Below are 16,993 nucleotides of genomic sequence, written 5' to 3' on the forward strand. Positions count from 1 at the left end.
TTTGAATGTTACACTGGTGCTGAAGGAAAGAAGTGCTGATAATTCATCCCTGGAATTTTCAACTACTTTTCATGTAAAGAAAATGTCTAAAATCATGTTTATTCTTTTTGTCCCTGATTGCATTGTCTGCGCTGTCATTTACAGAAAACAGAGGAAAAAGTTACACGATCGGCTAAGACAGAGTCTCCGCTCTGAGAGAAACAACATGGTAAACCTTGTAAATGGACCCCATCACGCAAACCCCCCAGCGGAAAATGTGCAGTTGGCAAATGTAAGTTCAGCTGGCATCAATATCCATTAAAAGCATTCACTGCATTGTGCTCCGTGCCTGTCAGCTACAGCCCAGGCTTCTGAGCATTCACCCAGTGTCACCAGGTCTTTGGTTCATTTCCACAGAAATGCCTGAGATATAAATGATTTTCTAATAGAATTGCAACCCGCACTGTAGAACTGTCAAACATATTTTAAGCCGAAGGCAATGTACAACATCCACACATTCAAAGAAAGTAAAATTCTTTGACATGCAATAAAATAAAGTGTTTTAATCTCCCTCCCATGGAGCATTTCAACCACGGAAATTGAATGCAAAGGAAATAACTGCTGAGTCCAGAGGCTCTGCATGTATCACAGTTGTGTGATACATTCGACCCTCTGCATCTGTTGTAGCCCTTCGGGGACCTGTTGTACTCTTAAGTTAAACAGCTACTAGTGGCACCACCACAATAAATACAGGCCATCAGTGTAATGGGTTGTCCTGCATATTTAGCACTTGAGATTTTGCAGAGAATGCTGAGCATTTGGATAGACAAAAATTGATCAGGAATAGGTTTCTTTGTTTATTATTGCCACATGTACCGAGATACAGTGCAAAGCTTTAGTTTGCGTGCTATCCTGTCTAAAAAAAAAGCTATAATGAATACAATCAAGATGTCCACAGTGCAAAGATAAAGGATAAGGGGCACAACATGTAATGCAATTGAATTCCGATAAAGTCACATTAAAGAAAGATCAAAGGTCTCCTATGAGGTTGATGGGAGGTTAGGACTGCACTCTAGCTAATGGAGGACTGTTCATTTGCTTGATAGTCAGTATGGATTGATGTGTGGGCGATTGTGTCTCACAAATCTTAAGGGTGTTTTGAAGAGGTATCCAAGAGGATTGATGAAGGCAAGTTGGAGTTTAAGCAAGGCACGATCCTGCATGGTAGGTTAGACTGGAAGGTTAGACTGTTTGGGATCCAGGAAGTACTTGCTAATTAGATACATAATTGGCTTGATGGTAGAAAGCAGAGGGTGAGGGTGGATAGTTTGGTTTCACATTGTAAGCATGCGACTAGTGATCTGCCTCAGGAATCGGTGCTGGGCCCATTGCTGTTTGTCATTTATTTAAATGATTTGTGTGAAAATGTACAAAAGGCATGGTTATCAAGTTTATCGAGGGCCTGAGTGATATTGAGAGGTTGAGCAGGCTCAGGCATAGTTATAATGAACAGAGATACGATGAATTATTTTTCGTATTTTTCCGGGGAAGGTGAATGAAAAGCTAGAGGGTATAGGCTTAAGATGAGAAGGTAGTGATTTAAAAGGGACAAAAGGGGCAACTTCTTCACACAGTGGGTGGTGCATTTATGAAACGAGCTTCCAGAGGAAGTGGTTGAGGCAGATACAATGACATTTAAAAGACATTTGGACAGGCACATGGATTAGAAAGGTTTAGAGGGATATGGGCCTAATGCGTGCAATTGGGACTATTTAAGATGAGCATCTTAGTCTGGATGAGTTTAGCTGAAAAGACTGTTTCCATAGTATTTTACTTAGTCTATAATTCTATGCTGTCAAAGATACCAGGCAATGTAGAATTACTAATGTGTTAGTGTGTCATTGAACATAATATATAATTAATAGTATTGAGTTGGAGTGGTTAGTTTTGGATTAGTGACATTATGTTTGTGTGTAGTGCAAACAACATAGAATTAATAGAATTGTGTTAGTGCATACAATATGGATTTAATGGCATTGTATTTGACACAATGTTAGAGGCATTGTGTTAATGTGTGGGTTTATGTACCACAGGATTAATAGTAACGTGCTAATATGGCAGTACGTAATAGAATTAACAGTATTGTGTTAGTGTATCAATAGATATAATATGTAGCATCAACAGCATAACGCTGCCAGTACTGTCAATTATGTTAGTATAATGCATTGTAAAGTTAATTTTTAAGTAGAAACAATCTTGGATTAACAGTTTTCTATTTGCGAACATATTATTAGTGTCAGTATAATTGATACTGAACTAGGTGAGGAGATAAGAGGGGATGATAGGTTAATTGGCCACATTAAATTGTCCCAAATTTGTAGTTGAGTTGTAGAATCTGGGGGGGAGGGTTGATGAGAAAACGTGGAGAAAAAAAAAGATGATTTATCAGCGCGGACTTAGTGAGCCAAAGGGTCTGTTTCTGTGCATGTATCTCCGTGACTCAGATGTTAGGACAAGTGACCAGAGGACATCCTTCTAATATGAAAAGGTTAAGGACATTATGTTCCTTTTGAATTTTACAATATATTGCTAGCACTTTTAAGATGCAAAATGACATAGCCAGACATCTACCTCTGTGCCTTCTCAGTATGATGTACAATGTGTGAACTTGTCCTACTGTAGCCAAAGATTAAAGACATGCAGCTCCTGTGTGTGAAGATACAAGGTTTAAAAAGCCTAGAAGGCTAAAACGAGAGGAGGAGAGGCAGAGAGGTTTAAAGAGGAAAATCCCGAGCTTAGGGCCTTTGTTTGGTTTAGTTTAGGTTAGGTTAGAGATACAGCGAGGAAACAGGCCCTTCGGCCCACCAAGTTCGCGCAGACCAGCAATCCCTGCACACTAACACTATTCTACACACACCAGGAACAATTTACAATTTTACCGAAGCCAATTAACCTACAAACCTGTCCGTCTTTGGAATGTGGGAGGAAACCAAAGCAACCGGAAAAAAACCCATGCAGGTCACGGGGAGAACGTACAAACTCTGCACAGACAGCACACATAGTCAGGATCGAACCTGGGTCTCTGGCGCTGTAAGGCAACATCTCTACCGCTGCCTCACCATGCTGCCCCAATTTGCGAGTATTGTCAGCATTTCTGGTTGCCCTAGTACAGAAATGATTTGGAGGCTGTGTAAACATTGTGGATCAATGAAACTCAGGGGATGGCCAAGAGGAGTCAGGCTGGTGCTCCCATATCATCTAAGAGGCATCTGGGTGAGAACAAGAATTGACAAGGCATGATGGTCCCTGGACCAAGTTCAGGTTAATGGATTTTGTATATATAGTGACCCAAAAGCAGATACCTTGTGATAGGTCTGAAGTAAGGGTGGGAATATTAGGTCAACAAACTGAGAGCATGTTTGGGGAAGTGGGATGGAATAAGTAAGTGGGACATGATGTTGGGTTTGAGCAATATATTATTGGATGGCATGTTGTTTACTGAGAGTACAATGGAGCATGTTGGCATGGACTGCATTGGAATAGTGACACTGACAGAAACCAATGGTTTTAAAGGTTTTGGCAACAAATGCGCTGAGGCAGATGGAGAATTAGACAATGTTATCGGGATGGAAGTACAGCATTTTATGAATGGGTCAGTAGAAAATAATGGGATCATGTCTAAGAACATCATGTTCCTTTCAATTTTTACAATATTGTGCTAACACTTCGAAAATGTGAAATGGCATTGACAATCATGTGCCACTGTGCCATGTCAGTATGATGTACAGTGCGTAACATTGTCCCATTGTAGCTAAAGATTAACAACATGCTCCTTTGTGTGAAGATACAATGCAGGAGAAACAGTGTTTGTCAGTTAAGCATGTAAAAATATAAACCTAACCAGTGGTAGAGTGCCAGAAACCCGGGTTCAGTTCCAACAATGGGTGCTGTCTGTACGGAATTTGTACATTCTCCCTGTGAACGCGCGGGTTTCCTCGCAAGCTCCAAAGACATACAGGTTTGTAGGTTAAATGGGTTCGTGAATTGTAAATTTTCCCTAGTGTGTAGGATAATGTTAGTGTATGGGGTGATTGCTTGTCGATGCGGAATCGGTGGGTGGGCCTGTTTCCACGCTGTATTTCTAAAATCTAACGTCCAAAGAATTGTGTATTTACCTTTTGATGTTGTACAATATTAATGGCGTGGCATTAGTTTGTCTAAAGATGGCAGTGTCTTTGCTTCGATAAATGCAGAATTATCATGATCAGTTTGTTAGTAGATGCAATTTATGACAAAATGTGGTGTCAATCTCAACAGATGCCAACTGCAACATGGTGGTACCTGTACTTTCACAGAGTGAGAAAGCATTGTATCAGGATACATCACTGACTGGTTTGGGAGTAGGTCCATCCAAGACGAAGAAACTGCAGAGAGTTGTGGGCATGACCTAGACCATCACTCAAACCAACTTCCCTTCCATTGACTCCATCCATACTTCTTGCAGCCTTGTCAAGGCCCCCAGCATAACCAAGGACCAGTCTCACCCCAGGCCCTCTTCTCTCCTCTTCTATCAGGCAAGAGGTACAGAACACATACCACCAGGTTCAGGGACAATTTGTATTCAGGCAACTGAACCATCCTCTCGCCAGCTAGAGCTCAGTCCTGACCTCCTATCTACCTCAATGGAGAACTTTGGACTATCTTTAATCAGACTTTATCCAACTTTATGTACACTGTGGACGGCTTGATTGTAATCATGTACTGTATAGTATTTTCTTTGACTGGATAGCACTCAACAAAAAGCTTTTCACTGTACCTCGGTACACGTAACAATAATAAAATGACTAAACTAGTTCTCAGTGATAGTCTATTGTCAACCAAATGTATTAACAGCTGTTATTTGTTATGCTGCTGCAAATAAAAATTTAATCGTTCCATTTTTGGTACATGTGACAATTAAACACTCTTGATTCTCATGAAACATAACACATAGAGCAGTACAGCACAGGAACAGGCCCTTTGGCCCACAATGCCTGTGCTGAACATGGTGCCAATATAAACCAATTGCATCTGCCTGCACATGATCCATATCCCTCCATTGCTTCTATATCCATGTGCCTATCTAAAGACCTCCTAAGTGCCACAATAACATCAGTTTCCACAACCACTGCTGGCAGCACGCTCCAGACACCCACCACTGCCTGAACAAAAAAAACTTACCCCGCACTTCTCATTTAAACTTTGCCTCTCTCACCGTAAAGCTATGTCCTCTACCCTTTGACCTTTCCTCCCTGGGGAAAAAGGTTCTGACTGTCCATCCTATCTATGCCTTTCATCATTTTATATACTTTCATCGGGTCTCCCATCGACCTCCGGCATTCTAGAGAAAACAATTCAATTTAGTCCAATCTCTTCTTGTAGCTAATACACCTTAGCATCTTTTAATTAAAGATTAGACAAAAGTTAATTTCTTTAACTTTCCTCTAAACCTTCACCACAAATCAATGTCTCCTACATATTGCATGGTTTGCCAAGGCATATAGTATACATCCTTCTTATTCAGGCTCTCAATATTTTGATATACCTTGATTAAAATCCCCCCCCCCCCCCCCCCCCCCCCCCCCCCCCCCCAGTAGGAAATTGAGGAAGATTGTAACATTGATTTAACCAATCTTTCATCAAAAATAAACCTTTCCATCCTAGGTAGATTTCCTTCGAACCCTCTCTAGTGCCTTCTGATCCTTCCTGTAATGTGACCAGAGCCGTAAGCAGCTGAAGTACACTCATTTGGCACAAGTTACCTGATTCACAATGATAAATTCAGGCTCCATCTTGCTGCCAAATACGTATCAGGATGTTACTCAGCATGGAAATACAAACACACTCTTGCTTGTTATTATTTTGCAAAATTATAGCAGGTTATAAAATTGGCATTAAAAGACAAATCCGCTTGATACTGGATTTGTTCTCTAAAATGATGTGCAATTCCGTGATATTTATTGAAAATAAATCAGGGGTTTTAACAAGAAAATGTGATGTTGCATAGAATAGAAAATGCTGTAGTAAAACCTAGCAGGTCATGCAGTATTTCTAGAGGACATGGATAGGCGACGTTTCTGGTCAGGACCCTTCTTCAGACTCTGACGTAGCATATATTTCCTCACCACAGTCACCCCTCCATATGACATATATATTGAGGGATAACTTTAACACCTACGTTTTGATTCTCAGGTTACAGATGATCTACCTAATTTTCAGATTCAGATTCAATTTTAATTGTCATTGTCAGTGTACAGTACAGAGACAACGAAATGCATTTAGCATCTCCCTGGAAGAGCGACATAGCAAATGATTTGAATAAATAATAATAAGTGTCCGGGGGGGGGGTGGTGATTGGCAGTCACCGAGGTACGTTGTTGAGTAGAGTGACAGCCGCCGGCTGTAATTTTGTTTTATAGGTACAATAATATCTGAAATGCAGTATAATGCAGCCCATTGCAGTATTGTATTTCAACTCAGAGCTTTCGAGTGCCCAATTTTCATTTACACCTGGAACATTTTAGTACTCGGTGAATGCCAAAGGTTTATCATCTTACCTAGATCACAAGTGCATCGTGATAGTGAAAAGGAGTATTTTGAAAAATGAACAAGAGTTCTAGAGTTTGTCTGCTCATCAGTGAACTCCTGTTGCTAACAATTACTGAGGCTCTGTTCTGTTACCTTCAAAATCAATCTATTGTAATTATTAGGCAGAGAGGAGGTAGATCCTACATGAGTTGTGATTTCCATGAAGATAAACAAGTGGCGAAAGTGGCACCAGGATGGGCACCTTGTTATGGTTTTGAGCTTCCAGTGATCTAACCTTGTGCTATCTTTTTGCAGCAATATATATTGAAAAACCCTGGATCTACTGAACACGTCATTGAGCGGGAAACGGAGACCTCGTTCTCAACAAGTCACTACACATCCACAGCCCATCACTCTACCACCGTCACTCACACACCCAGCCATAGGTAAAGAAACCTGGACTAAACCGCCTTCTTTAATCACTGAGCAGTGATTGTTTGTAGGATAGTGCTAGTGATCTGCAAGGAAACGTGCACCATTCAAAGGGAATGCTAAATAGATGGGATCGGGCACTGGAAGTCCACATTCCAGCCAGATTGTCAGCCAGACAGGCAGCATCTCCAACTGAAGCCTCTCTGGTGACAACACCAATGGTGGGCACACTTGACCAGCACTCACAATGCACCAGCTCCCCCATAAATGTGTGAGCATGGAAATGCCACCACTTGGAGTATCCACCAACCAACACCTCGACTCTCTCCAGAACACAAAGTGCTGGAGTAATTCAGGGGGGTCTGGCAGCAGCCATGGAGGGAATGAATAGATGATACTTCAGATTGTGTCCCTTCTTCAGTCTAAAGAGGGGTCCCTACCTGAAACTTCATCTATCCATTCTGTCCACAGATGCTGCCAGACCTGTTGAGATACTCCAGCACTTTGTGTTTTGCTCAAGGTACCAGCATCTGCAATTCCTTGTGTCTCCACCTCCACTCTCTGCCAAGCTGAATGCCAAAATCTTTTTAAGGGCCAGTTAGGAATATGGGTCCCTAACTGCACAAGCACCAAATGCTGGTACCTACCATCCATGTGATATTGTGCTTGTAGTGTGCTTTTCTTGTTCAATTTCTAGAGAGGTAGAGTCAGAAGCAATGAAGGTTTGCTAAACTCACGTAACATCTTGGTTAGGGAATTCTCCATATATTAATACAGGTATAGAAGACGCAAAACAAAAATTGCAACTGTGTTTGCAACAGCAGCAAGAGCTTCGAACAGTCGGGAAAGAATGAACAGATTGAGATTCCTTTGTTTAGGAAAAGAAATGTGTGGATTGATGTCCTTCTCTAAAACTATGAATAGATTCAGCAGGTTAGTTATCGAGATGGGGAGTTCAATTTGGGGGTTAAAATGTATAAATGTCACAAACAGAACAACAGAAAATTCAGGGGAAGCATCTTTAAAACTAGCGAATGGTAAGCATGTGGAATTTGATATTGGTTGGAATGACCGAGGCAAATTACCATAGACTCATTGGAAAGGGAAACTTGAAAACCATTAAAGGAGAAAGGTACAGAATTACCTAAAAGCATAGTATTTTTCATATGTCGGAGGTCTAAAATTATAAGTGGAGATCCTGGGAAAACTCAGCTGATCTAGCAGTATCTATGATGAGAAAATACAGAGATAATCGTTTCATAGTAGTGACCTTCTGAATAAGGTAATTGACCTGAAACATTAACTCTCTCTCTGCAGAGTTAATGTAAAGAGTAATGTAATGGAAATCACACCTCCTCTCTGCTGATGAAAATTCTCTGTTGTGCATTTTCAATCTTTTCTAGTCTTATAAAGGAAGTAAGCACTGATATGATTAGAGTACATACAGTACATTACATTGAGTACAATGCATAGAGTACAGAGCATTTCAGTGTACCTCTGTACATGTGACAATAAAGTATCAATGAATCCAGTAGAATGGGAGGTGGTTCACCCAGTCACAAACTTACCAACTTGAACCAGATGGCCTGACCGAATTTCTGTGCTCTCGTTTTGTTTTTCTATCTAATCAATGATTTCAACGATACTTCCTTGTCACATGTACCTAGGTACAGTGAATTTCTTTGCTTTGCATACAATCCAGTAAAAATCATACTATAGATAAACACAAAAGTAGATAATTACAAAAAGTGCAACAATTGTAGTGTAAGAATAGTAAGTTTCACCAAGGCAGTGCACAAAGAATAAAATAGCGTACATTTAGAAAGGAGTTGAGGAGGGATTTATTTAGCCAGAGGGTGGTGAATTCATTGCCACATGTGGCTGTGGAGGCCAAGTCAATGGATATTTTAAAGGGAGGATTCTTGCAAATTCTTGATTAGTAAGGGTGTCAGGGGTTATGTGGAGGAGAATGGGGTTGAGAGAGAAAGATAGATCAGCCATTATTGAATGGTAGAATAGAATTGATGGACTGAATTGTCTAATTCTGCTCCTATAATTTATGAGTGTATGAACAAAGAATAACCACGTTTCACGAGCTATCGTGGGCCTTTCAAGTTTCAAACTTCTAATAATGAGAGCCATAGAAAAAAACGTGAATTTCCATGGTCAACATATTTAAATCTCTATGGGAAGTTACAAATTTGCATTGCCTTGGATGTCTCATTTCTTTCAGTTTTATAAATTAAGTTGCAAACTCTTGTCTTTTTTTCACTCCCCTTCCTGTCAACATTTAAATGGAACCTATAAACCAGATTGCTCTAACATTTCCAGATGTGAACATTGGGCAAGAGTCAATGGCATTGTTTCCTCTGATTAAATTTTCATTTTTATCGCGGCTGTATCAACAGTGTTGTCACGCAGCCCTTCCCACCATGCAAGAATGCACCAGGACTGAATCTTTCAGATAGGACTAAAATGTGGTCCTTTGACACCCCATCATAATAACACTCCCCAGCCACCTCCAGTGATAAATCCTCACAAGAAAAGCCTCAGCGTGTCAAATTGGTTATCATCGGCGCTACAACTGCAGTTTGGAGATGGATCGCTGCAGCAAATAAGCTGCCTACAGCCAGGACTGAGAGAGTTTTGTCTGAGATAGAGTGGGTGTGGAGAGGATGTTTCCACTAGTGGGAGAGTATAGGACCAGAGGGCACACCCTCAAAATAAAGGGACATAACTTTAGATTGGAGATGAGGAGGAATTTCTTTAGCCGGAGGGTGGTCAATCTGTGGAATTCACTGCCACAAGGCAGCTGTGGAGGCCAAGTCATTTGGTGTTTTTAAAGTGGAGATTGATAGGTTTTTGATTAGTAAGGGCATCAAAGGTTACTGGGAGAAAGCAGGAGATGGGTTGAGAGGGGAAAAAAGGTCAGCCATGATCGAATGGTGGTGAAGACTTGGTGGGCCAAATGGCTTAATTCTGCCCCAATGTCTTATGATCTTAAGATGTGGCAATTGCATTTATTAGATTGAATGGGATGTGAGGAAGACCAGGCAGAAAATAATCCAGATGATTTAATCTCAAGATATTGAAAATGCTATTTAAGATTTAAATAAGCACTTGACCCACCGGTTGGTACTCCCATTATCACATGTCTGTGTTATATTACTGGTCCTACATTTTTGGTCAATGCACTGTTAGGGTGCGCCTGCTTCTATTTCAAAGGTTATGATTTCAAGTCCAACCACACAGATGAGAGCACAAAAACTTGGCAGTACAGGGAGAGTGCCTCACTGTCACAGGCTCCATTCTTTGGATTGGTTGTTGAACCACGTCACCTGCGCTCTGATCACTGTTAGAAAATCCGAACGGCTCTATTCGAAGAAAAGCAGGTCCCGCAAAAGATGGACACAAAGTGCTGGAGTAACTAAGGATCAGGCAGCATTTCTGGGAAATAAGGAAGGGTGATGTTTTGGATCGGGACCCTTCGTTAGACTGAATGTAGGGGGTGGAGTGGGTGGGGGGAGGCAGGGACGGTGAATAATTGGAGGCGAGAAAAGACTGGGACCAATGAAGGCCGGCCATACACAGGGCATAGAGAAACTATGTGGACAACTGTGGAACTGATAAAAAACAACTCTGGAGTAGGTAGGGGGCAAGGTGGGAGGGGAGAGGAGTATGATATGATGCTGGTCTTTACCTCAGTGTTAGTTATGGGGTCCGTTACAAGTGTGACCACATTAACTGAATGTTAACAGCCTTTGTGATGTCTGAGTATAGTTTTTTTTGGGCAACGTAAATGCAATTTCTTTTGTAACTTTCCACATTTTAGCTATGATCATCTAAGTCCACAGGGATCACCATAACAGATAGCACATCCAGTTATCAGCAGGAAATAATTACTGCAGTGTCCATGATTTAGTTTTGGGGTAGTTTAGAGATATAGATTGGAACCCACACTGACCAAAGATTACACATACATTAGTTCTACCCTAAACACTAGGGACAATTTAGTCTCTGGCGCTGTACGGCAGCAACTCTGCCGCTTCGCCACTGTGCAGCCCAATCTCCTTTGATCCTAATCTGCCCACTCGCAAAGAAGTGGGAGACCATAAAACATAGAACAGTACAACACAGGAACAGGCCCTTCGGCTGTCAGTGTCTGTCCCGAGCATGGTGCCTAGATCAACTCTTATCAACCTGCATATACTCCATAATCCCACCATTCCCTGCATATCCAATAATTTGTTAAAATCAAACCATCCCAATGTTCTTGCACCGGTGCAGGTTGCGGGAGCTCTCTCCCTCTGAGATCTTTGCAATGGGAAGACTGGATAAGAGACCTGAAGTTGTTTCTCTTTGTGTTGCCTGCAGTTGGAGTACGGGTCAGACGGAAAGCATCACGTCCAACAGTCATTCCGTGCTTGTGACGTCGTCGGTGGAAACCAGCAGGCAGACAAGCCCAGCCAAACACAGAGGTCGCCTCAATGGGGTGGCCAGTCGGCGGGAGATGTTTATCTGCGTGAGGAACTCCAGGGACACTCCGGACTCTCTCCGAGATTCACCGCACAGTGAAAGGTAGATCCTTCGGGCGTTTGTATATGCTGAATGCACCATGGGCGTAGAGGCTGAGGGCTGAGGTTAGCTTTAGTTTCAGGCCTACAGGTCATCAGGCCACTACTGATCCCTGATGTGGATCCTGTACCAGATGGAGGGTAAAGTTGGTCATTGGGAAGAACAGTCACGGTGGGCACTTACCCTGATCATATTTCCTGTAACATAGAAGGATGCTATTCAGCCCTTCGAGTTTGTGATAGCTCATTGCAAAATCCTACTTCATTTATTTTTGTTTTAGTTTAGAGATACAGTGTGGAAACAGGCCCTTTGGCTCTCTGAGTCCACGCTGACCAATGATCACCCATACACTAGTGCTACCCTACACACTAGGAGTGATTTACAGAAGCCAATTAACCTACAAACCCAAGGTACACAAAATTGCTGGAGAAACTCAGCGGGTGCAGCAGCATCTATGGAGCGAAGAAAATAGGCGACGTTTCGGCCCGAAACGTCGCCTATTTTCTTCGCTCCATAGATGCTGCTGCACCCGCTGAGTTTCTCCAGCAATTTTGTGTACCTTCGATCTACCAGCATCTGCAGTTCCTTCTTGAACACTTAACCTACAAACCCATACTTCTTCGGGATGTGGGAGGAAACCAGAGTGCCTGGTGGAAACCACACCGTCACAGGAAGAATGTACAGACAGCACCCGTAGTCAGGATCGAACCCGGGTCTCTGGCGCTGTAAGGCAGCAACATTACCGTTGCTCCACTGTGATGCCTCTGATACAGTGGGAGGTGTTCCAGTAACCATAGGGACCCGGGGTATATGTCCAACTGCAGGGACTAAAAGATTAGCACTGATGGTAAGGGCGGGGAGCTGGGCTGCAGAGGCAGGTCTGACTGTAATTTTAGAGACTGAACCTCAACTATAATCATGCACGGAGACTGTAAGAACTGAAAGTTCAGCTGTAACGATAGGGACAACTCGGCCTATCCTGCAGGGATAGGCACACCTCTGACGGTAGAAATAAATGGAGCGGATCTGAAAGGCATGGGAGGGAATGTTCAGCTTTAAGTGCAGGTCATTTTGAGGAGCAACTGAAGACACTGAACTATAGGAGCGGCTCTGATTGCAGCGTCAGTCTGACTGTAACCAAAGTTCCTGAATGAGCATCTCTGACTATAGCATCAGTCATAGATATAGAGACATAGAAAATAGATGCAGGAGTAGGCCATTCGGCCCTTCGAGCCAGCACTGCCATTCAATATTATCATGACTGATCTTCCATAATCAGTACCCCTGATTTTCCCCCATATCCCTCGATTCATTTAGCCCTAAGAGATAAATCTAACTCTCTCTTGGAAATATCCAGTGAATTGGCCTCCACTGCCTTCTATGGTAGAGAATTCCACAGATTCACAACTCTCTGGGTGAAAAAGTTTGTCCTTATCTCAGTCCTAAATGGCCTACCCTTTATCCTTAAACTGTTACTCCTGGTTCTGGACTTCCCCAATATGGGGAACATTTTTCCTGCATCTACCCTGTCAAATTCCTTAAGAATGTTATATGTTTCTATACGTTCCCCACTCATCCCTCTAAATTGCAGTGAATACAAGCCCAGTCGATCCATTCTTTCATTTTATGTCAATCCCACCACCCCGGGAATTAACCTGTAATGCCTGAGTGTAATTTGAGGGACCAAGGGGGCAGGTCTGTCTGTAGGTTCAATCTGAGTGTAATTGGAGGGAAATAGGTGAACAGCTCTGCCTGTAGGTTCAGTCTGATGATAGCTGGAGGGACTGAGAGAGCAGTTCACAGAGTCAGAGAGTGAGACAGTTTGGACACACGCCCTTCGGCCTAATGCCCACATCGGCCAACATGTCCCAGCAACACTAGTCCCACCTGCCTGCATTTGGCCCATATTCCTCCAAACCCGTCCTATCCATGTACCTGTCTAGCTGTTTCTTAAACATAGTCCCTGCCTCAACTACCTCCTCTGGCAGCTTGTTTTCTAATCCACCACCCTTGTGTGACAAAGTTACCCCTCAGATTCCTATTAAATCTTTTCTTCTTCACCTTAAACCAATGCCCCCTGGTCCTCGAATGTCCTACTCTGGGCAAGAGACTGTGCATCGATCTATTCCTCTCATCATTTTAGACACCTCATCCTCCTGCGCTCCAAGGAATAGAGTCCAAGCCTATTCAACCTCTCCCTATAGTTCACACTGTCTAGTCCTGCCAACATCCTCTGAAATCTTCTGTGTACTCTTTCCAGCTTGACAACATCTTTCATATAACAAGGCATATGGTATTCCCACAACTGAACACAATACTCTAAATGCGGCCTCACTAACTCCGTATACAATTGCAACATGACCTCCCAACTTCTATACTCAATACTCTGACTGATGAAGGCCAATGTGCCAGAGGCCATCTTGACCACCCTATCTACCTACGACCCCACCTTCAAGGAACCATGCACCTGAACTCCTTGATCCCTCTGCTCTACAACACTCCCCAGAGGCCTACCATTCACTGTGTAGGTCCTGCCCATGTTTGACTTCCCAAAATGCAACACCCTGACTCTGTATTAAATTGTACGGTCAGTCTGACTGTATTTGAAGGGACAGAGGGCACAAACAAAACTTTAGGGAGTGAATAGGAAGGAACTGAAGATAGACACAAAGTGCTGGAGTAACTCAGCGGTTCAGGCAGCATCTCTGGAGAAAAGGACTAGGTGACGTTTTGTGTCGATACCCGAAGGACAGCTGTCAGGTGAAATTTGAGTGTAATTACAGGGACAGGAACACTTGTGAATGTAGGGGCAGAGAACTCGGCTGAGTGCAGGGTGAGGATCAGAGGGGTCTATCAATGATGGCCCAGGCCATTCTGCGCACCTTCATTGGTGCTGTCTTATTGTTACAGGTTTGTCTCCGCCATGACCACCCCGGCCAGGATGTCGCCCATAGATTTCCGAACTCCCACGTCTCCACAGTCGCCGGGATCGGAGCTGTCGCCGCCGGCCTCCAGCCTGACGATATCCATGCCCTCGGTGCCCATCAGCCCCTCGATCGAGGAGGAGAGGCCCCTGCTCTTGGTGACGCCGCCCCGGCAGCGCGACAAGAGGCAGGGCGCCTACCGGCAGTACCGCGGTGCGGCCAGGGACAACACCAGCCTGTCCGCCAGCCCCCACAGGGCAGCAGAGGATGAGGAGTACGAGACCACGCAGGAGTACGAGCTGGCCCTCGAGCCACCCAAGAAAGGGGCCAGCGGCAGGAGGGGGAAAAGAACAAAGCTTAATGGCCAAATATCTCACAAAACGGAAAACGGGAGCAATCCTAACTTGGACAGCAATAGCTCTGACAGCGAAACTGAAGATGAGAGGATAGGTGAAGAGACGCCATTTCTGACCATACAGAGCCCCGTGGAGATCAGTGGAGAATCAGCCCCTGCATACCGATTGGCTGAGAACAGGACTAACTCTACCAATAGGTACGCAGCCCAAGAAGAGTTGCAAGTCAGGCTGACCAATGTAATGGCTAATCAGGACCCAATTGCTGTCTAAAACCACATTGATGCACCAGTAAAACTTTATTTTATATAATGAAGTACTCAAGATACTTTACTTTAAATTAAAACATTTTATTTTATTTTAGCAGAAGAACCTTGCAGCTGGTAGAAAGTCTACAAGTTTTTATAGATTAAAATATATATATGTAAAAAAAAAAGTTAGCATTCACAATACTAATGTGCCATATGTAGCGTTTTTACAGTATTTCAACACAGAAAGATATCAATGGTGCCTTTATGTTACTTTATGCTGAGAACAATAATGCATCAGTTTCAAGCGACTTCTCCAAACCTTTGTGAAGATGAGGGATTTAATTTGAGATGTCCAATGTGTTATTTCTGGGCAATGGAGCTTGGGGTGTCCACGGCCTTCAAAGTGAGATATAACAAATTGATTGTTAGCAAAGGCAAAAAGAAAACAAAAATTTTAAAAAAACACACACACAGGAGGGAGTGAAGGAGAAGTTTGACTTGAGTTTTGATCTGCATGTTCAGTAGTATTTCACAGCTGTGATTTCTGTAGGGACCTAACAGCTTATAAAATGGAACAAACTTTCCTACAAAGGGGAAGCTGATCCAGAGACCTAGAGGGGAAAGCCAGAATCTTTGAGCACTCCCGCTGGGGATTTTTCACATGAGGAAATCTGTTGCAAGCAACTCACCACTTTGCACCAGCTGTCTTTGAAGGTAAAGATTTTGCAAAAAGCAGAGATTTTTTTGGTGTGCGGAGGCTTGGGGGTGGGGGGGGGGGGGGAATAACCATTATTCATGGTTAGACAAAATTAGCTCCACAAAGCTACTTACTTTGCCTGAGAGCAGGCAGTTTACTCGCCATTTTTTCCTGGTCCACACAGCGTTCTGCAAAGCAGCCTTTTTGAGAAATCGCCACAGTATTTCTCTCCCCACCTTACAATCAGACACCTGTATTTCTCTCAGCAGAATCGGTATGCTTCACTTAGAGGAGTCTGGGATTGACTCTGAGGTGCACAGTAATTGGAGTTGCTTTTTTTGATGGCAATATCAAGAGTGAGTCATCCAGAGTGAACAATGTCTTCTATTCCACCATTTGATAATCACAAGGACAAGGATTCTGGCTAGTGGCTGGTATTCTGCAAGTTACTGATTCTGTTGTTCCCCATTGTAGAATTCTGTGATGCTACCTGATCATTTAGAACCATGTGTTATTCATTCTTCTTGTCATCATCTGAGAGCCATCAGCTGTAACACAAACAGACCTCTGTGTCACTCAGTTTTTCCCTCCCATGAACTGACACAGCGGCACAGTGTTAATCCTTTGACGTAACACCGATTGGCACAGCAGATGATTACTCGTAGAAGTTCAAAATACAAACATTGAACCTGCATCTAGCAAAAGGACAAAGTTTCTGATATCTTCCTGTGTTTGTGAAACAGACGCATTTAAAACCTCTTTCAAATAAACTTTTTTTTCTGTTTAACTGTGTACTTCATTATCACTCTGGTCAATGTAGCTGCAACGGTTTCAGTTTCTTCTTTGCAATAAAGAAAGCCGGTTGCCTCCTGAATTTTCAATCCATAACTCTCTGATTTTTAAGGCTTTGCAAACTTAACTATTTAAAAGTCCAGTGAAAGCCCAGAAGGGTGTTGTGTTGTCAAACCAGTTCTTTGAACTCGTTGAAGATCTGAATTATTCAAAACGGCAATAGAATGTTTATAATCAGCATGGGTTCATTCTTTCATTAAGACAGCGATGTGCCAGAAACATCAAGTGTGTCATCTACTTGTCGGCTCACGTTTTCATTTCCGATATTGTTGCGTCTTTTTTGATTCACCGAGTGCATGCTAATTATACAGAAGCAGGGTTGTGTGATGTTAACCCACTTGTGATTCCAGTGGCATGTCTGTG

At 42.9% G+C, this 16,993-nt stretch overlaps 1 protein-coding gene across 7 annotated transcripts in view; it reads left to right on the forward strand.

Moving 5' to 3' along the window:
• Positions 1-15,840, forward strand: part of nrg1 (neuregulin 1) — a 619,668-nt gene extending 603,828 nt beyond the window's left edge. For all 7 annotated transcript variants that reach the window (XM_055642174.1, XM_055642154.1, XM_055642164.1 and 4 more), the window contains 4 exons: positions 145-271; positions 6,862-6,992; positions 11,353-11,556; positions 14,464-15,840. In XM_055642174.1, coding sequence (XP_055498149.1) covers positions 145-271; positions 6,862-6,992; positions 11,353-11,556; positions 14,464-15,103 — 1,102 coding nt within the window. In that variant the 3' untranslated portion in view covers positions 15,104-15,840. The remainder of the gene's footprint in view (positions 1-144; positions 272-6,861; positions 6,993-11,352; positions 11,557-14,463) is intronic.
• Positions 15,841-16,993: the final 1,153 nt, after the last annotated feature.

Source organism: Leucoraja erinacea, chromosome 1 (assembly GCF_028641065.1).
Source record: "Leucoraja erinacea ecotype New England chromosome 1, Leri_hhj_1, whole genome shotgun sequence".
Lineage (NCBI taxonomy): Eukaryota > Metazoa > Chordata > Chondrichthyes > Rajiformes > Rajidae > Leucoraja > Leucoraja erinaceus.